The 21,452-nt window shown below is 32.0% G+C and overlaps 3 protein-coding genes across 5 annotated transcripts in view; all 3 read left to right on the top strand.

The window, feature by feature from the left end:
- The window catches only part of LOC126777179 (eyes absent homolog 2), a 43,386-nt gene extending 35,052 nt beyond the window's left edge, over positions 1-8,334 (top strand). For all 3 annotated transcript variants that reach the window (XM_050500139.1, XM_050500141.1, XM_050500140.1), the window contains 10 exons: positions 43-147; positions 658-802; positions 1,161-1,314; positions 2,798-2,897; positions 3,348-3,519; positions 3,700-3,789; positions 4,195-4,406; positions 5,271-5,393; positions 5,538-5,659; positions 6,108-8,334. In XM_050500139.1, the coding sequence (XP_050356096.1) occupies positions 43-147; positions 658-802; positions 1,161-1,314; positions 2,798-2,897; positions 3,348-3,519; positions 3,700-3,789; positions 4,195-4,406; positions 5,271-5,393; positions 5,538-5,659; positions 6,108-6,289 (1,405 nt within the window). In that variant the 3' untranslated portion in view covers positions 6,290-8,334. The remainder of the gene's footprint in view (positions 1-42; positions 148-657; positions 803-1,160; positions 1,315-2,797; positions 2,898-3,347; positions 3,520-3,699; positions 3,790-4,194; positions 4,407-5,270; positions 5,394-5,537; positions 5,660-6,107) is intronic.
- Positions 8,335-9,278: 944 nt separating this feature from the next.
- Positions 9,279-14,587, top strand: LOC126777220 (intraflagellar transport protein 52 homolog). The gene is made up of 9 exons (XM_050500203.1): positions 9,279-9,391; positions 10,392-10,609; positions 11,075-11,210; positions 11,696-11,844; positions 12,184-12,332; positions 12,515-12,662; positions 12,899-13,002; positions 13,227-13,368; positions 14,363-14,587. Exons 1-9 carry the CDS (start codon positions 9,279-9,281, stop codon positions 14,530-14,532), a joined length of 1,329 nt encoding a protein of 442 aa, XP_050356160.1. The 3' UTR covers positions 14,533-14,587.
- A 648-nt stretch (positions 14,588-15,235) lies between these two features.
- On the top strand, positions 15,236-20,046 carry LOC126777194 (transmembrane protease serine 5-like). The gene is made up of 7 exons (XM_050500162.1): positions 15,236-16,047; positions 16,237-16,384; positions 17,753-17,914; positions 18,005-18,098; positions 18,298-18,456; positions 18,889-18,959; positions 19,803-20,046. Exons 1-7 carry the CDS (start codon positions 15,309-15,311, stop codon positions 19,984-19,986), a joined length of 1,557 nt encoding a protein of 518 aa, XP_050356119.1. The 5' UTR covers positions 15,236-15,308; the 3' UTR covers positions 19,987-20,046.
- The last annotated feature ends 1,406 nt before the right edge of the window (positions 20,047-21,452 follow it).

Below are 21,452 nucleotides of genomic sequence, written 5' to 3'. Positions count from 1 at the left end.
TTCTTAGTTATTAAAATTATCTTAAATGTATTGCTTTTTTAGTATGCAGCAATATGGAGCCGGCGGAACGGCTTCGTCATACGTCGGTTCAACATTGTACAATCAACCATACGCGGCCTACCCGGCACCGCACAACACTAATAATAGGTTAATAAATTTTATATATTTTTTTATAATATAGGCACGCAGACTGGCTGGTTGACCACCTGATAGCACTTACTTTCAGGTCTTCGCCACCCATAGACATTGATGATGTAAAAAGTATTACTCCTTACATAAATTAATGCGTCACTGATTTTGGGAACTAAAATTGTATGTTCCTTATGCCTCTAGTTACACTGTCTCACTCACCATTCAAAGCGGAGCTCAATAATACTTATTGCTGTTTGGCAGTAGAATATCTGATGAGTGGGTGGTATATACACAGACGGGTTTGTACATAGTCCTGCCACCTAAAAAATTTCGTACCTTTTCAATTAAATCATCCTTAATATTTTTATTTACACCGACCTAATTTGCTTTGATGATGAATAAATAATATACAGTTTAACTGACACAGAAACTAGTTTCACTAAATCATATTGCCATATTTATGGATATATGCCATAAAAATTGTAATGAAATTGTAATTAAATGAAACTATTCCAACTCATTTAGATCATCATGTAAAGCTACACCGACGTATTTGAGCTATGGTGTCGGCAGCGTTGGCTCAGTACCCGGTAACTTCGCGACTCAACCATCACCGTACTATCCATCCTACAACGGTGGCCTGACGCAATCATTTACAAATACACAACAGGTAGGTAATAATGATTGAAAACAATCAAATAAAAAAAAAACAATTTCTCAATTAATCGTAGGCATCTTAAAAATCGAATATAATTTTATAATAAATTTATATTTATAATAACTGAAAATTAATATACGAGTCTTAGTATTGTAATATTTTATTAAACCGTTTTCGACACTTTGAAAACTGTGAATAGTATCGCCATCTAGCGTTGAAGTTTAAAAACGTTTACTACAAGTCAAATGAATATATAAGTTAATCACAACTTTTCAATGGAATAATACATTTTAGATTAAAAATCGATAAAATATTCAATTTTGTATTACTATTATAACATTATATCATAAAACCCATTCATTTTGTACAGGATTACAGTAGTTACGCAACAGGTTACGCCGATCACAGCGTCGCCCAATATGGCGGGTACTACGCCACCCCAAGCTACTCACCCTATGTTAGTTCCCCTAGCAGCAGTGGTAGTGCTGGGCATACATCATATCATCTTGGAGGGACTTTGTCAGGTAATTTACTTGCCTGCTTTTAATGAATTTATTTTATGAACTTTGATAGTGCTATTATTTTGAACACATCCATTATTTTTTACATCTAAAACAAATTACCTGCTCTACATCTCATTAAAATGATATTTATCGTAACGTCAGAAAACACATTTTAGGACGTAATCGTAGATGTATGGTATTGTTCATCGAGAACAGACTTGCTGATCGCTGTCATATTGGAACTTAGACATTAAATTGACATTTGACGTTTTGTTTTCATTCGTGTGCTGCTTGTGTTTTTATTTACTTCAATATTATTTTATTGTGATTATTGTGATTTTTAACCTTATGCTTTAGATAGTTCTGATTTCGTGATACTGTTTCTATCACATAATTTGAAAAAAATATTTATTCCATCGACTATTTTCAAAAAATCTAGTGTTCAACGATGGTTAAGGAAAACTTACCAAATAAGCGTAGAAAGCTAGAGAATAGCCGAACTGAATTAAAAGAGAATCATGATGATAATTCAGACTATTGGCCTGATTCTGACAGTGATCATGGTAATTAACTTATTGAAATAAAATTATTTTATTGTTCAAAACATAACCCTTATGTAAAGTTTAATAAATTTATTTTAAAACAAAAAATATGCTGATATTTCAGTTTTAAGATGTCTGATCAAGTTTATTAGGAAAATGTACTATTTTTTGTCTTTTTAAGAACTATTCCTATGAATATTGTCTCATAAGAAAACAAACAAGTTGTGTAAACTGTGTAATAATTTTTGCCCTTTGTGTCTAAAATGATTCGAAAGAAATACAAGTCTGAAAAACCATTGATGATTGATAGATCTTATCTATACTTAATATTATAATTGTGAAAGTAACTCTGCCTGTTAAGCTAGTTTGGAATGAGGCAAACTTGAATTCAGGAAGGAAGGTCACTTTTTTATTCCTAACATCTGAAAAAAAGATTGAAGTAACATGTATGCAAAAGAACAAAATATCATAACAATGTGACCTTAAATCCATTCAAATCAATTTCGTTATTTAGATCAACTTGTTATGTGAAATTTGCCCTCTTCTAATCCCTGGAGCTTTTGATGTGCGCACTCTGTGACCAAACATACTAATTGAAAAGAGGTTTATTACGTGAAATACTGGATCTATTCTAAGCTACCAGTTCTGCTGATGTTCCTTGTATTTATGTATTTTTATTAGTTACACAATAAAGTTATATATAAGAATTCTATCAAGAATATTCAATGATAGGTTATTTTAGTCATGCTGTGGTTATTTATAAATATGGCAACTGTTAGATTTAGACCTATTTTTTACAATTCTTTATTTTGTTATACTCACTGTATGTCATGTTGGTAATCCTCAAATAAATAAGCCGCATTAATGTTGCTACTTGAAATAATTGGGATTGATTCGAATGCCAAATATGATTAAATTAATAACTAGCGTAAAATATATTTGTTTATTTCTACTTATTATAGAATCTCCATCATCTATGCTGCCAACTCTAAATGATACCCCGCTGTCTCCAATTAAGAATGAGGTGCATCCAGCCAGTCGAAGATGCAGAGAAAACTCTGGGTTAGCTAATTTTAATATTTTCTAGTCTTTTTGCATTTGTACAACTAAATACTGTATTACAATAGTGATTTAGAAATCATATCATTTTTTGTTAGTATTCTGCTGTCAATGTTTGTAAAATGTTCATCTATCCTCTTAATTTTTTAAGAGGATAGATGAACATTTGACACTTATACGAAGTGGTAAATTGTATCATTTTGTTAAATACTCATTTCAAATCTACACAGCATATATATATAGATATATATATATATTACTTGTACACAATTAATTGCAGACACGATTTAATTGCATGTTTTGTCCTAATATTTTGAAATAAATCACCAGGTTTGACAACTTAAGGACTTAACAGTATGTGAAGAATGACCGGAATATATATATTATATTTTGTGGTAGAATGAATATAGTAAATAAGTAATAAAGTTTGAAATATAGTTTTTTTGTTCTCAGTGAAAGCACGGCAAGCAGATCACGGGGTCGTGGCCGTCGTAACACATCATCATCACCAGCACAACATGTCCCAGAACCTACAACAGAGAGAGTGTTTATATGGGATTTGGATGAAACGATTATAATTTTCCACTCACTTCTCACGGGCACATACGCAACTAAGTACAATAAGGTAAGTAGTTTCGTCATCTGCTGAGATTTAGTAGAAACATTAATATAATGGTGACAATTTTATTTGTGTCTGTAATCGGTATTATCTTATCATACTGATTCATTCTCTATTTTTGTTTATTTAACATTATGATAATATCATTGATTTAATTTTTAATAAAGATTTCAATTGTCTTTCCAGGATACACAGCAAATAGTGCAATTAGGCTTCAGAATGGAAGAGATGATATTTAGCTTGGCTGATACACATTTCTTTTTTAATGATGTTGAGGTAATATTAATAATTTTATCATGTATTTTGTTATTAAAAAATATTTTATATATTATCAATTGACAGTAACTCTTTTGTTTGGTACAGATAGATGTACTGATAGCTTTTTTAAATTGAGGATCCTTTACTTTGAATTTTTAGGGGGGATTGTTTAAAAAGTGCTTTGTTATCATATATTTTTATGTATATTATTTTTAATTCATCTTCCAAATGTCAAATCAAATAAGACAGAAAGATTTACTACTATTTACCTGAACAGTAAACAGCCGGTAAACAATGTTTATATAAAAGTACTTCTAGTTGTCTCTTTTACAATTTAAATTGACTTTATAATAAACCTACATAATCAATTAATTATATACCTCTATCAGTCAGTCTATGTAATATATAGATATTATGTTACAGGATTGTGACCAGGAGCACATAGATGCAGTGGCGGCAGATGATAACGGTCAAGACCTGTCCGCGTACAACTTCGCCTCGGACGGATTTCACGCGAGCGCCGCACCTAACACCGGCTTATGCGCTCCTGGTGTCCGCGGCGGCGTCGATTGGATGAGAAAGCTGGCTTTCCGATACCGAAAGATAAAGGACACTTATAATAATTACAGAAATAGGTATATAAAATGATTGTTCAGACTTTAATTATTTTTATTTATCATCAAAAATATATATTTACATAATATATGTTTTGACAGACAGACAATTATTGGCAAATAAGATATTGTCAAATTATAAAAAGTAATAAAATAAGTATATCAAAATTAATATGCTAATAAAATTTCTTGTTTGTTATTAAATGAAATTTACAATAATTTCAAATAATTATTCAGATAATCAAATATAATTTTTAAATAATATTGAATACCTTTTTTGACATTTGTTTGTTTTGTGACATTTGTGGTCATTATCAGCACATTATTGGCACCAAAACCTTACCATCTTATTATAATGGTCTTAGTTTTAAGTAAAACATATTAATGTTTAAAATGATGTTAAAATTTAAATCAAAGATATAAAAAAACCCTACGATTCCATCCGTTATGTAAAAAAACAAGTATTTATAATTGCTTGAAGTACCGACATACTTCGGTGAATCAAAATAAAACATAAGTTACAGTACAGCATTACTTACATTCAGCATTCACATTACAAAATAAAAGAGTAACTACTGAGTTACCAGTTCTTCTCGGTAAAATCAACATTCCGAATCAGCGGTAGTGCTTCATGATTCAAAAGTACTTGTAAAAGTCTATTTGAATAAAAAATATTTTGATTTTATTTGACCGATTTGATATAATTACTGAGCGTTCAATTATTTATAATGTTGCTATTATAAAAAGTGATAATTGCTTAGGTAATTTTTAATTGGCTATAAAAATCGGAAATTGCAAGTTATCGTTAGATCTTCTACTGAAATTGAAAAACTTTAAATATTACTTTTTAAATTAATTTAAAAAAAAATTATATATTACTTACAGTGTGGGGGGTCTATTAGGTCCCGCGAAGAGAGAACAATGGTTACAGTTAAGAGCGGAGTTGGAACAAGCAACGGACAACTGGCTCACACTTGCCTGCAAGTGCCTCAACATGATTAACTCAAGGTACACAAACAAACAAATATTATTTTTTAAAACATTTTTAGATTTACTTATTATTATTATAATGTATATAATTTCGTTCTTTCTTATATATTATGTATTCTATTCGTTTCGTTAATTTTAAAAACATGATGTTAATTATTGCAGAGAAAACTGCGTGAACGTACTAGTGACGACGACACAACTAGTTCCAGCACTTGCCAAAGTTCTTCTGTTTGGTCTTGGAGGCGTATTTCCTATTGAAAATATATATTCCGCTACAAAAACAGGTAATTTTTATCAGATTAAAACATAATAAGGATGGGTATTAAAAATAAAATATCATTCATGCATAGTATAAAATAATAACTATTTGTTTCTCAAATTAACTTCATTTTAACTGACTACAATTTTAAAGCTTCTTTTTGCGTTGAGTTGCGTTAGTCCCAGATTTATTTTTTGTAATATAGCTAGCTGAACAGGCAGATAAATCGACTAGTAAGTACGTGGTCAGCATCGCCCAGGAATTGGCACGAAATATTAATCTGTTCTTAAATAACCAATAAGCCAAGAACGAACCTTGGACTAGGTTATGTTATGTGCCTTGCGCCTGGAGTTAAATGGTTCATCTCAATTTTCTTTCCATTAAGTCCTTTTATTTTGAAAAAAAAAGTATTAATTATAATTGAATAATTATATGAATATTAACGTATACCTAACAACATTTTTTATTTTTAGGAAAAGAAACATGCTTTGAAAAAATTAAACAACGGTTTGGGGAGAGGTGCACATACGTTGTCATTGGGGACGGTCAAGATGAGGAAGCGGCAGCGAAAGCTAAGAACTACCCCTTCTGGAGGATATCCGGTCACTCGGACATCGCTGCTCTGTACAACGCGCTCGACATGGGCTTCTTATGATTTGCTGCTGTCCTGGTACTCGTTCTGCGTTATGACTACGACATAGATAAAGTTTTTTGTTCTGTGAATGCAGCAACTTAACAAATTGAATGCACACTGCCGGGAGCCAAACTTCTTACATGTCACTGCTGTCCTGGTACACGTGTTGTCGATATTCGGTATTTATCCTAATAATTAATTATTAATTCCTATTGTAATTTGCCTAATTTAATTATTTATTTATCACTGATTTGAGCTTTTCTTTTCTTTTAATTACTTTATTATCTAAACCTTTGGTATTAAAATTTGATCGGGTTATTTTTACATTATTAAATTATTGAATAATATATTTTTTAACAATTCATCAATTAAATGCCATATTCGAAGACATTATAATTTAAATTTCGAATTCATTGAATAAAATTTTACCTGTTTTTTAATATAGTAACTCCTTTCTTCTTCTGAATGCTTAGTACTATTATTCCCTTGGTTATTTTTAATTCTTTAAAAAAAAAAGAAATAAAAAAAAATCTTTAAAAGACAACTTTATGCATCGCTTTTAACAGTTATTATTATTATCAATCCCGTATACATCTGTAACTTAATACAAAATCATATCAATACTTGCTTAGACATAATGGCTCACATTTAAGTACACTTTTGTATTAAATGTAAATTGAGAGCTCTATTCAATAAATCATTTTCAACAGTAACATTAATGTTTTAGTTTTAAAGCTCAAAGTCAGCTCAAAACTTGCGAGAAATTTCTTTTAGATTTCTTTTGTAAATATTTATCAATTGTATGTAGAAAAAAAATATTAATTAGATTTATTCTAATTCCATTCCTACTACGTAAGTTTTTATATATACTATACAATGTACAGATAATTAATATTTTTAGTAAAAACTTTTTAGAGGAATGTTTATTATATCAAAATAACATTTTGGGGCATTTTATTTTTATTTTTTCCATATTGTTACGTTGTATCGTTAATAAATTGATTTGATCAATTCTATACATTTGCTGTAATTATAATTTTCTGTTTTAAATAACTTTATAATTCAATATTAGTGATAATTTTCTTATCACGATTATAAACTGTATTTATGTTCCGTTTATATCAGACGATGTGAACGAAAATATTACTTTAGTAAAATAACTGTCTGTATAGTCGTGTTATGACAATATACTTACGAAAATGTACTAAAATTAATGCAACTGCAACTACACGCGGTACATATGACAAATGATAAGCATTTTAGTGTATGAAACATTTGACTAAATTGTTTTCACGTAAATTCGACCATGAAATTTTACTTATATAGTAAAGAAGTTTAATTTTAATTTTCTTTTATAATATACAAGACGAGCACGATATGTTTTGTAAACTTTATTATATTAAACATTAACGAAATCCGACAACGAAAAATAAATACAGAATATGTACAACAGAATGTAACGTTATTAAAGTCCTTAAATAAGTTTTCGTTGCTAAAAAATTTATATTTATAATTAGCCATTACTGCCAAATAGCTATCAATATACTGCAATATTTTTAGATGATTTTATTTTACTGCGCTAAATCTTAAATAATAGTGCTTTTTGATACTTTCTTTACGATATCAGTTTTAGATTTTATGTACAATTTAATGTTATAACGAAATAATATAGCCATTATGATAATGAACTTTCATCGCTAAAAATAATTTTCGAGCTGAAACCAGATGTGTACAAAATATAATTTCTAACAACGAAATTTAAATGGCTTAAATAGTTAGATGTAAACGCAGTCTGATCGCGTCGCACATGTTTTTAAATTCAACGAACATGTCTTTCTACATGTACATGTATGTAGACATGTAGTTTTTAACTGTGTCTTGGAGACGAGCGTTTTGTGGAAATTAGCAATACATTATATATATATAAAATTAATTAATTGGAAATTGTAAATACAGAGTAATGTTTTAGATGTAAAAGATAATAGCTTATACGCTAGTGATATGAAATTTAATTCGAAAGTTACGATTAATCGAAGTGTAAATAAAAATATATTATTTGATGATTATTTTTGTTTTAATTATTTTTCCCACGGAAATGTTTAATCATCGTTCAAAATGGAACACGACAAAACTAATTATTGCAGCTTGTAGAATCTGATAAATGGGTACCTAGTACCTGGTTACTAAACAAACGGGCGTGCCCTACCACCGAATGAAGAGGATCGAATGATATCAAATTATTACATGAAAGAGAGACAGTAATCTTTTCTTGTGTAAAATGTTTTTGTAAGCTAGATACTAGTACTCCAGCGGTCGCGAAGAGTTAAGTGCGGTTTTCGTTCGTTATATTTGTTAAATTTCAAAAACATATGTGGTTAAATTTCCAACAAAGTTTCCACTTTTACATTCAAACATGGAGTGAACCTAACAATAACAAGTTATTTAACAATTAATTAAAATGTATTGAAAATTCAATAAAAACTCATGAAATCCTTTACTGATGCGCTTTTATCTTACTAATCAAAAGTTTAATCTAAATTTGAAGTCAACGACTATGTCTTATATATTTGGATAGACAGACGAAATCAAAATAATTTTGTAACGTTTTATTTCTGAACTGGCACACATTCCCAGTTAATGAAGAAGTTATGTGGACTCTACGGCGTCAAATGCAAACCATTATTGCAAATGAATACCTTGATCATTTATTTAAAACTGAACCGTAGATTATGTCGCTGGTAACAGGCATGAATATTAAAGAAATATTAAAACAGATTAAATATAATATACACCAAAGGCACGGATACCACGTCTGGTGGAGATAACAATACGAGAAAAAAAATATATTTACTTAAAAAATCTATTTAATCTACACACCAATGCCAACTGCCAACTTCACATCGTTAGTTGATTAGTTGCCTAGCAACGAAAAAAAAAAACAAAACAAGCGTCATTAAACTTATTGTCATGAATTTCATATAAACTATAATTTTAAATTTAGTATATAAAAATGAAAGCCGCAGATACTATTCTCTTCGATATATCAAAAAATGAACTTTTCAAGATTAATGAGAACTATAAGATGCTTCATCGGAAATTAAAAACTGCGTGGAAGGTCATGATGTGAGTTTATTTAACTATATATTTAGCACCCAGAAGTGAAACGTTTTTCTAAAAACCTTGAATTAGTCTTTATAAAAATAGAACACGAAATCATACAAATTAAAGTAAATTATTTACTCAATCACTCTTAAAAATCCAAAAAAAACATTTGAACAAGTCACGCCAATTATGGATATTTACTAATAATTAATTAATTAACAATAATAACTTTACCTTTCTGTCCATCAACAAAATGGCTGTTTGAAATTATGGTGCGTCTTTTATTCAACAACGCTGTTGTAGGGGTAAATGTATTTGCTAATTTCGGTATCAGATGTAATATTTTCCAAACCGCGGCAGAAATTTGATAATGGCGGCTGGCGTTCTCTATCCCTAGGTGTTCAGAAGTCGACTATATATTGTAACAATATACGATTTGTACCCGTGACACTTCGTTTAAGATCCACGTGTTCTATCCATTGGGTCATCTCGACTTTATATGTATTCTTAGAAACCAGATCAGAAGGGATTTTTTTTAAAAACAAAATTACAGAAAACTAGATAATAAATTTAATCAATTTTACAAAATCACAAACTATTCAACAATTTTTACTAATGAATTTATGTAACAACAATTCTCCTAATTTAATTCAAAACTAACCCTAGCAACACGACACTAACAAACTTAATCGCAATGGATTACAAAAATAACACAGTATGACACCAATCGACCGAACACACGATAGCAAAAAAAGCCCTGTCTACCGTCCACCCTCCTTTAAATACACTTCCTCCCACTACTACCCTCCTATATTCCTACAGTATATAATTATAGATATAGTATATGTGTAGGTATGTTTTATTAGTATATAATTTCTTCGCATAAAGAAAACTTTATGCGAATATAATCGCAGTGTAAACTGCACAAACGTGAACAACTGTGGATATTTTTAAAATCTGTCAATTTAAGAATTAACTCACTAACTTACTTACTTAGTTTAAATTTATTTTAAAATTTTAGTAATCGTGACGAGCTATCACCTAACATACTCCAAGATGTTAAAGTATTGGTTATACCAGGGCCACAGAACGCGTTTACAGATGATGAATTGACTGCTCTCAAGACTATGGTGGAACGAGGAGACTCGGTGCTGGTGATGATGACGGATGGGGGAGAGGAAAGGATGAACACTAACATAAACTTTTTCCTTGAGGAGTATGGAATTGTCGTTAATAATGGTATCAGTGACATATTTACCGTTTTTAGCACAATGACGAAATACAACGTGGATGTGCTGTCCCGGGTTCGATTCCCGAGTCAGGAGTTGTTGATTTTTTTTTTAGGTAACTCAGAAGTAGCCAGGCGTAAAATTTAGGCAGTACATACACTAGAGTGCACCTGTATTTCACGTGAACACTATTATATCAGTTGCACAACTAGCGCGTAGTATTTGAGACTGGTCGGTGAGGCCAAAATTCTGACAGGACAACATTATTAAAAAATATTGTAAATATGTTACTGAACAATTAGTTCAAGTTCCACAAATTAATATAAACTAATACCTAGCCTAGGAACCATTGGTTTACTTAATTGTTTATTTCTAAGGCTACATTATAAATATTTATTTCTCACGATATTTAATATTATTGGCATTTTTACAAATATCTATACACTCTTTGTATCCAGTTGTAATTTACTTTTAGATTGTGTTATACGAGCTCAATATCACAAGTTTTATCACCCGAAGGAATGTCATATATCTAACGGAATTCTAAACAGAGCTGTCCAAAAATATATCATGAAAATGCCCAACTACATCAGTGAATCAGACGATTTTTTGTAAGTATTATATCGTTATTAGATTGGAAGAAATCAACTTATTTTGCATGGACATATAATATATTTAATAATATAAAATATTTAATAATAAAGATAGATGGACGGGCAGATGGTAAGTGGTCACCAACGCCCATAGACATTGGCGCTGTTAGAAATATTAACCACTATTTATATCGCCAATGCGCCACCAACTTTCAGAAGTAAGATATTATACCTATAGTTACACGGAAAAGGGTTGGAATTATTAAAGTATTGCTGTTTAGATACCCGTAGAATATGTGATGAGTGGGTAGGACCAACCCCGACGGACTTGCACAAAGTCTTACCACCAAATGGTATACACTTTTCTGTCAATCATTGAGTACGCTCTCATTATGAAGGACATCTTACGATGCGGTTATATCAACCGTACTAAAACTACTTTAAAACTGCATTTTTCAGCATTACTGTAGGCTACTGTTACATTATTATTTTTTATATTTAAGAGAAGACCCACCAACACCTAATTTTGTGTATCCGTACGGAGCAACACTGACGGTAAAGAAACCGGCGGCAGCAATCTTATCCAGCAGTGACGTATGTTATCCTATGAAGAGACCAGTCGCTGCAATGTACATTTCAGAAAAGAGTGCAGGTGGTTTTAAAAATAAATTATATTCGATAAATCGAAATTAACCAAAACGTTTGTTAAATATTTTTCATCAATAAATACCCAAAATTAAATATTGCAGTAATTAGATCGTATTCGAATAAATATATGCACAAATACATATTTTTTAATAATCCTGTCTTTATGCATGCTGATCGTCAAATTAATTAATAATGAAAAAATTTACAAGATTTGATTCGTTTATAAATATAGCAATATTTTTTTACTATTTTATTACTACTACTGGTTTGAAAAATTGATTTCAAATCAGTAATCCCTGTTGACCGTTCTGGATTCGTAATAAACAGCTCAACTATCCAACAGGTAAACTCTTCGTCATCGGCTCTGGACATTTTTTTGCCGATCAGTATATAGAGAGCGAATGTAACGACTTCATTCGAGAACTGATCTTCAACTACCTCGGCGGTGTCGCTGATATACACTTAAACCCTGTGGACGTGGAAGATCCTGATGTAATTATACCATTTGTTTGGTTTATCATGAAATCCTGTTAACGGCTCATAATATAATATACCGAAATTATGAATTAGGCTATATTTAAAGCAATCCCAATACCATCAATTAACGAATGCAATTAAAATATCATTTAAAGGGAATAATTTCAAGATTGCAACCAAATTTTTCTGAATTTCAGATTAACGAATATCGCACATTAGGCGACACGCTTTGGTTGAGTTCCATCGTACTCCCAGAGCCAGCGAGCGTTCCGCCTCCTCGACTAGCGCCCTTACATCCACACGCACTCTTCACTTGGAGACTGTTTTCGCTAAATCTATCACATCGTGTGTAGTAACAATACATTTGCAGGAATCATCTTCTTTCAATAAATACCCTTCTTAATAAAACAACTTTTGGTTTATTGCGTGGAAATAAAATATTTTTAAAATAGACAATCTTAACCAATGATCGTGGGTTCAAAGCCGGGAAGCATTACTGAAGTTTCATGTGCTAAATTTGTCATTGTGCTTCATTTGCTAAAGTAATTATGCGTCTTGTAATTTGTTTTTCTTATTTTCAGTTCCTGAAGTACTAGGGCTGTATGGAGAGTTAGGAGTCAAACACGAACCTCTCAGATTAATAGCGCCTCAGTTTGAAACACCATTTCCGCCATTGCAATTAGCTGTAAGTTGTAGCAAATTTGAACAAATAATACACAAGAATAGCCTAAAGTGTTGTAAAACACCGAAAAAGCGATTTTAGACGACATATTTGAATAGTCTTACAGAAATTCTGCTAACTCAAAAAACAATTACTCATTGATCTATATATTGAAGTTTTAACTTGACAATAATATCTTCTTAATCCTGTATTTCCACCAGAAGTAAATATTACGGTTAATTTTAAAGGTATTTTCACCAACGTTCAGAGAACCTCCGCCTCCTCCACTGGAACTCTTCGATCTTGACGAAGCTTTCAGTTCCGAGCGGTCACAGCTGGCTAGACTTGCCAATAAGTGCCTACAGCCACTAAATGTGAGGATGGGTCAAGGTATGGTTCAATTGAATGTACTGTTCATAGTTAGCGTAATGTATGGATAGTTCGATCCATGATTACGCGTGTCACACTTTATTTCCAATCACTGCAGTGCGAGGTGGCAATGTAATGTATAATAGTGGGGCGCGACTTTGAGGATTGAACTAACTATAACTATGATCTATGATCGATCTAATATAGTCGAGATTACGACCAATATATACGATAGCGGGTAATGGATTCTATGTATCAGTTAATTATCCACATGTGTCTCTTGTCTCGGTTCACATTTGGTACCAAATACACTATAATAAATAATAATAATGTCCTCCAGACCGATTTCGGCCACGGCGGCCAATCTCAAGAGAGATTAGCCAACTGTGCAGGAGATATTATAGTGCGCAAGTGTGTGCGCAAACACAGATGCACTCTCTATTTCCTAACTCTCAGAATGCGATGGGACGGCAATCCGACACGACCGGAAAGAGTTCAGACGCAGGTCCAACGGCTTTACGTGTTTTCCGAGGCACGGGAGTGTACGAACTTCCAACTTCCAGACTCCAAGCTGCTACTGAGAATTTTCTGACAGAAAAACCCAATAACTTTTTACTGGCCCGACCTGGGAATTGAACCCAGGACCTCCGGGGTTGAGGCCTTACATCAAGCCACTAGACCAACGATCATATAATAAATATTACCCGTACTATTTATTATATGACTGTGATTTATGTATGGTATACGTGGTATACCCAACATATATATAATTACATACATGAGTCTGTAATCAACTTAATTATTCTTCTTTAATGACGAATAATATATAACATTATGAGTATTATCATCAAACAAATACATTATAAATAAGGAACATTGATACATTTATTTAGAAAACTTTTAGTAACTAAAGCGATGCGTAATCGAAGTTTATATTTTTTTATAAATTCACGTTAAAATGCTTATAGGCCTCCACCATAAGTGTATTAACCTTTGTTTATATTTCATGTCAAAGGTGATGGTCGTCAATTGGACAATGAATTGGAATATTTCGTTCGTGAATGTGGTCGCTCTGTTCGTCTCTCCCGAGCGATATCATCCGACGATGCGCCCGCCGGAAAGCAGATTTTACACCAACTTGCTGTACAACTTGCAACTTTCAAGAAAATAGCACCGAGAGATTGAAGCGACAGCCTGTAAATCGCCCACATCTGGGCTATGGCCTCCTTGATTAAGGAGATTTTTTTAGAGATTAGTGTCAGATTTTATGGTGCAATTAAACAAATAAATACATTTACGCAAATTTTCAACTGTTTTTGGATGGCAAGAATAAAGTACTCTACTCATAGGCGTAATTCTCATTTCAGATATGTAATGGCAAAGTAAACTTAATATGAAAATAATTAAACTTGTAAATATGTGGTGGCTTAGATGGTAACTATTGAAGAACAAATCAATTTGCTTTGCCAAGCAAAAATGATTACACGCGGTATCATGTATTAGCTATTACCCGACGACCGTTATATATCTTCTGTATGGTTTATCTTGGTATTTATAATTCATAGCTATAATTATTATATGGAATTTAAAATATCAATAAACAAACATATTTTGCATTATAATATATAAATTATATATTTAAATTATCTATTTTTAAAATGTTTATGTAAATTCTTATGGAAGATTTCTGTAATATATAAATTTACCATGTATGTTATAAGTATAAGCAACTAACGGTAAGTATAGGATTAATAACTACCCATTTTATAAATATTGTTAACTTGAAATAGTAAACCAATAAAAACAAATGTTATTTTTTTTATTTTAAGTGCACCAATAATAAATAACAAATATTTCAAATAAAGCTAGAAGTAAAGTTACTGTAGAACGAAATAAAACTTATCTTTCAATCAACGACTTCTTCTAAGAAATACATAAAAATGTCGTAAAAGATTTATTGTATGAACTTGATGTTGCATTTCAGTAATGCAAACATGAAAACATTACTTGGTATAGTAATTCTTCTGGCATTAAATAATACAATAAAATGCGAGAGTTTGAAAGAAACGCAGATTATAATCAAATCATTATCACCTCCGAAGAAACTGGTAAAACAAAGTAATATAAAAATAATGAATGCTAGAAAATTCGGGAATTTACACGCACTGGAAAGTCGCAGAGCGAATGTCGAGAAGAAACGTGAATACAAAGAATCTTACACTGTCTTCCCACCTATACCAGACAAAAGATTACTTGAAGATCCCGATAGTACTTATTTTGTTGGAGATGTCTTATCTGACCGAAAGGCAAGAGTTAAAAAAGTTTTACCCGAATATAGTTCAGTAGTATTCAGAAGGAAAAGATCCATCAATAACGATACAAAATTAGAGGAAATTGCAAATGAAAAGGATTCGAATAGAAGAAGAAATCGAAAAACGATTAAAGATGATCGTAAAAATAAACCGAGGCGTATAAGGAAAACCAAAAAATTAGACAAAGTAAAAAAATTGGCAAGACAAGGAAACCAGAAGGACAATATTTCGGACGTCAAAAAAAATAAACAAAAGAAGCGATCGACAGTACAGCTAAAATACGCAAAAAAAGTCAATAACACGATGAAAATACAATCAAAGAAAAATGTTGTAAAGAAAAATAAAAAAGCGAAAAGAGAAAGAGAAAACCGACATCAAGAAAGAAAAGGTAAATTCGATGTATTGTTATCATAATAAAATAATAAGAAATGTATTAGTGATTTTACTTTATAATTGAAAACTTTTAAAAGAAAAAAATAACAATCATCTACTATGTTAATTTGCGAACCAGAAAAAAACAGTTAATAGATTTATAGAAATATCAAAATTATAAGAATTTTTGTATTCGTTTTAATAGAAATAAGCAGACGCTTAATAGCTGGAAGGGACGCCATGATACAGGACTATCCGTACGTGGTTTCCATTCAGAAGGGTAACGAGCACTGGTGCGCGGGTGCATTGTTGAATCCGCGTCTCGTTATCACAACTGCGAATTGCGTTTGGAAGTAAGTCACATGAGACGTACGAATATGTTAAAAATGTTTTTTTTTTTTAATTCAGTCTAATTGCAAGCTATATCCGGTATAGTTTTCGGAACGATGAAATAATTCGGAGAATATGCTCAGGAATTACATGAACTGATTCCTCCAGCCCCTTTTTACTATCGAACGGCCAGGCAAACGCGACCAAAGCACCATAGGTACACAGGTGAAATTCCCCGCCTACGTACGAAGCGCTTTGAGTCTACATTCATCATTCGCACTGCGAAATGTTGGAATGGTTTGCCTGAGTCCGTATTTCCCGATAGGTACAATGTTGGTGTCTTCAAATCCAGAGTAAACAGGTTTCTTATAGGCAAGCGTGCTACATCTTAGACCGTGTCGATGCTAACATGAGGCAAGTCAACGGTCAAACGCTGGCCTATTAATAATAAAAAAAAAATAACCAAATTTAAATTAGAAGGCTAATTGTCAACTATATGAGTAATAAAATTGTATTGATATTGACATCTATTATAATAGACAAAGTGCATTTGACTGTTTTTTACTTAATCTATATAGTATACGTATCTATATAGTAACAGCCTGCGAATGTCCCACTTCTGGGCTAAGGCCTTCTCTTCTTTTTGAGGAGAAGGTTTGAGCTTAATCCACCACGCTGTTAATGCGTGTTGGTGGAATACACATATGGCAGAATTTTAGTGAAATTAGACACATGCAGGTTTCTTCGCAATGTTATCCTTCACCGTCAAGCGCGAGATGAATTATAAACACAAATTAGGCAAATGAAAATTCAGTGGTGCTTGCCCGGGTTTGAACCCACGATCATCGGGTAAGATTCACGCGTTCTAACCACTGAGCCATCTTGGCTCAATAATTCATTGAATCTATACGTATCTATACTATAATCAAAGGAAAAAAATAGGAAGGTGGACAAGCATATGGGCCACCTGATGGTAAGTGGTCACCAACGCCCATTGACATTGACATTGTAAGAAATGTTAACCATCGCTTACATCACCAATGCACCATCAACCTTGGGAACTAAGATGTGTCCCTTGTGCCTGCAATTACACTGGCGCACTCATCCTTCAAACCGGAACACAATAATACCAAGTATTGCTGTTTTGTGGTAGAATATCTGATGAGTGGGTGGTACTTACCCAGACGAGCTTCAACAAACCTCTACCACCAGTAAATGATTAAGAACATCTGGTTTAACAGTAACAATGGCTATAAAACTAAATGCATTACGTGTATAAATGAGCCAACAGGGCCCTACTTCTTTTCTTAATCATTTATGTACATTAACGAAGCCGTGGAAAACACGACTGTTAAGAACATTTTCAATTGATTCCTTATATTTGTGACCAGAGCTCGTAGTGTTAGTCGTATGCGAATAAGAGCCGGCACCAGACACATGGCGAGAGGAGGCCAAGTCGCAAAAATCCAAGAGGTCGTGAAACACCCCGGCTGGAGTATCCGAAGTCAACCAGATTATGACGTCGCATTATTACTTTTGGATAGAAATATTAAGTAAGACTAAAATATGATAAATCGGAGCATGGTTGTTTTTTTAAATATTGGATACACATATATATTTGTGTCTGTAATGTGCTATCCCAGGTTTTCAGATAAAGTCCACGGCGTAGATCTTCCAAATCGAGCTATGTGGCCAGCTTTTGAAGATGTTTGGGTGACCAGCTGGGGATCCGATAGAGTAATATTTAAATACAACATTTTTAATTACAGCATTTTGATATAATTTTTGTGATATTTTAATTCTGTTTCAAAGGAAATCCGTTTCAAAATTATTATAAATCAATTATAAATATTATTCGAAACTGAGTTATGAGTATTTTTTTTATATTTAAAATATTAATCAGGTAAAAAACACTAATTGCAAATAACTTCAACAGCGAGACGGTATATTTCAAGGAGTTGCTGTTTCACTACAAGTGTATCACGCAATACTGATAGACCACGACAAGTGTAACAACATCACGCAACGCTTCGGGGTTGCGGTTACGCGCAATTTTATATGCGTTGCACAGACTGGGCGACGAGCGCCTTGTACGGTGAGTGTATACTCAATATCCTTAAGGTTATGAAAACTGCCGAAGTTATATGCTGAACTATTTGCCAGCCCCTTAAGCATTAACAGTTCAACTATACTCTCAAACATATGTGAACGATAGCATATTGCAATTTAAGCTTTAAACATTTTCTACCGTAAATAAATAACTTAATGGTTAATGGCTTTGTGCAAGCCCGTCTGGGGTAGGTACGTACTCATAACGTATTCTACCGTCAAACACCACTAATTAGTACTATTGTGTTCACGTTTGAGGGTGAGGGAGCCAGTGTAGTTACAGGCACCTCGACTTATCCTCAGGTGGATCAATTGACAGTCCATTTACCTATTATAAAAAAACATAACCGAATTTACATACTATATTTATAGATGATTCAATATAAAAATAAAGAATACAAAATTGTTATTTTAACAGCGCGACACAGGAGCACCGGCAGTGAGTGATGGTATTTTATGGGGACTTGCGTCTTGGGGTATCCGGAAACTGTAAGTATAATACATAACTAAAGCATAAAATGTGGTGTCTGCGACCATTGAAAGAGAAGGGCTGCAGATATATCAATACCGCACATATAACGGTCAAATTAACCATAATTAAAGTGTATGCTAAATTTTTTTTTTTTTATAGAATAGGAAGGCGGACGAGCATATGGGCCACCTGATGGTAAGTGGTCACCAACGCTCTTAGACATTGGCATTGTAAGAAATGTCAACCATCGCTTACATATCCAATGCGCCACCAACCTTGGGAACTAAAATTTTATGTCCCTTGTGCCTGTAATTACACTGGCTCACTCACCCTTCAAACCGGAACACAACAATATCAAGTATTGCTGTTTTGCGGTAGAATATCTGATGAGTGGGTGGTACCTACCCAGACGAGCTTGCACAAAGCTCTACCACCAGTGTTAGTATTAAATTAGTTACGATCAGTTGAAATTGGCATAGCCTGGGGAGGGAAAAAGTCGAATTGCTTAATTAATGGAGGTAGGGCTTTGTGCAAGCTCGTCTAGGTAGGTACCACCCACTCATCAGATATTCTATCGCAAAAAAGCAGTACTTGTTACTGTTGTGTTCCGGTTCGAAGGGTGAGTGAGCCATTGTAATACAACATACAGGCACAAGGGACATCGTACACCTACTTAAATTATATTTAAAAAAAAATTACAAAACCCATTTATATCACTCTTGGTTATATTTCATAATTTTGATATGATAATTTGACAATTGATAAATAGCTTGAATTTAATCATTTATTTCTAGATAAACCATTCGATTGAATTGTAGCGCTTATTAATAATTTACTAAATATAAAGTACTTAATTTCAGATGTGGTACAGAACGCTTTCCAGCAATGTTCTCATATCTTGCGTCACGGTCAAATCTTGACTTTATAACGAATGCCACTCACTACTTGATGTCGGATAAACGCTTCTACCCATATCCGGACCGTTATATTCCCGTGAAAGCAGAAACTACCTCAAGTCCTGAAACAACCACTTTTACGTACTAGATTCGCTTTTCATTACGTATATTTTTTTAAATAATAATAATAATATATATATATATATATATATATATATATATATATATATATATATATATATATATATATATATATTGGTATTGGTGCCGCACATGGCTTAAACGACAATGGAAAATTGAGTTAGATTACGAAAATATTGTATTGTGGTTGTATATATTGAAATATTTTATTATTTAAAATAATTGTATATTTAAATAAAAAATATGATAAGAAATAAAACAATTTTTATTTGTATATGAGCATATTTAATATTTTCTTTTTCAAAATTGTAAAACTCACATTTTGAAATTGCAAAAATTATAACTAAATTTCTCATATCGTTTATAGTAACAATCGCCATTTTGTATTTTCTCCACATCTGTATTACTATCAAATTAATAATAATCGTAAACCATTTATACATCTCTAATAATAATATATTTTAATGTCTAACAAATTCATCTTAACTTTTTCATCATCCATTTTTCGTTATCCAACATCAACGTTTACATATTTCTAATCAACTTTTTTTATAATATTCTAATCATTATTTTTTACATTCTCCATTTACAAAGACTACTGTTTTTCTTTCTAATGCACCGAATGTTTTAGAAAAAAAAATGGAATGATTGACAACTAATTCAAAATTAAACTTACAAATAATTAAGAAACTTAATAAAAAAAATATGTATAGAAATACAATGAATTAAAAATCAATTCGTTTTCTTTGGCAATTTTTCGTATTCAAAAGTGAATTTACAATTTTATAAAAACTTGCGTAAGCTTTATTTCTATTGAGATAAACTGGCAAAGTGGAAAACGTATTGTACATCCTGTTTAGTGACTGCAGCATTTTTGACGTAACGAATGTGTGTGTTACAGTTATTTACGTGCTTTTATATAGCTTGCAATGTTCGGTTGTTTGACAAGGTTAAATGCTAGCTGAATGAACCACATCCTGTTATCCTAAGGAGATTAAATTATGCATGATGGTTCAGTTTCAACGCCAAGTCCCAATTCCACACCCAGTATTACCTCTAGACGAAGGACCTCAACGGTCATTAGCATAGACAATAAATTTTGTACAAAACTTGTTTTTTTTTCTTACTTTAATTTATTTATTTGCAAGGATTAGGTTTTAATAGACATAAGAATTTAAATTTCACAAGAATATTGTACTACTTAATAACAATATCTAATATATATCTACGCTGGGCGTGGTGAAATAACCTTCGAATCTATTATAACTGGTCTTTGCCCAATAATGGAGCATATATGGGATGCTACGTTTTTAAGTTCTCAGGTGTTAAAAATATGACGATTCAAATTTTTTGAAATACCAATCTTAGTGAAGTTTGAATGTAGAATAAAAAAATGATTATTTAATGTCAAAAAGTTCAACCAAAAGAGTATTTGTAATTATTTTGAAAATTAGCTTCATTTATTTTATTCGT

Source organism: Nymphalis io, chromosome 22 (genome assembly GCF_905147045.1).
Source record: "Nymphalis io chromosome 22, ilAglIoxx1.1, whole genome shotgun sequence".
In the NCBI taxonomy this organism is placed as follows: domain Eukaryota; kingdom Metazoa; phylum Arthropoda; class Insecta; order Lepidoptera; family Nymphalidae; genus Nymphalis; species Nymphalis io.
Note: the sequence above shows the minus strand (reverse complement) of the source record. Positions and strands in the feature narration are given on the sequence as shown.

What these genes read in the sequence shown, in the direction of transcription:
- LOC126777220 (XM_050500203.1), top strand. Translation starts at nt 9,279, where the DNA reads ATGAAAGCCGCAGATACTATTCTCTTCGATATATCAAAAAATGAACTT. An exon ending in TTCGCTAAATCTATCACATC is followed by an intron (nt 12,663 to 12,898) that starts GTGTGTAGTAAC and finishes TCTTATTTTCAG; the next exon opens with TTCCTGAAGTACTAGGGCTG. An exon ending in AAATGTGAGGATGGGTCAAG is followed by an intron (nt 13,369 to 14,362) that starts GTATGGTTCAAT and finishes TTCATGTCAAAG; the next exon opens with GTGATGGTCGTCAATTGGAC.
- LOC126777194 (XM_050500162.1), top strand. Translation starts at nt 15,309, where the DNA reads ATGAACTTGATGTTGCATTTCAGTAATGCAAACATGAAAACATTACTT. An exon ending in CCGACATCAAGAAAGAAAAG is followed by an intron (nt 16,048 to 16,236) that starts GTAAATTCGATG and finishes TCGTTTTAATAG; the next exon opens with AAATAAGCAGACGCTTAATA. An exon ending in CTTTTGGATAGAAATATTAA is followed by an intron (nt 17,915 to 18,004) that starts GTAAGACTAAAA and finishes GTGCTATCCCAG; the next exon opens with GTTTTCAGATAAAGTCCACG.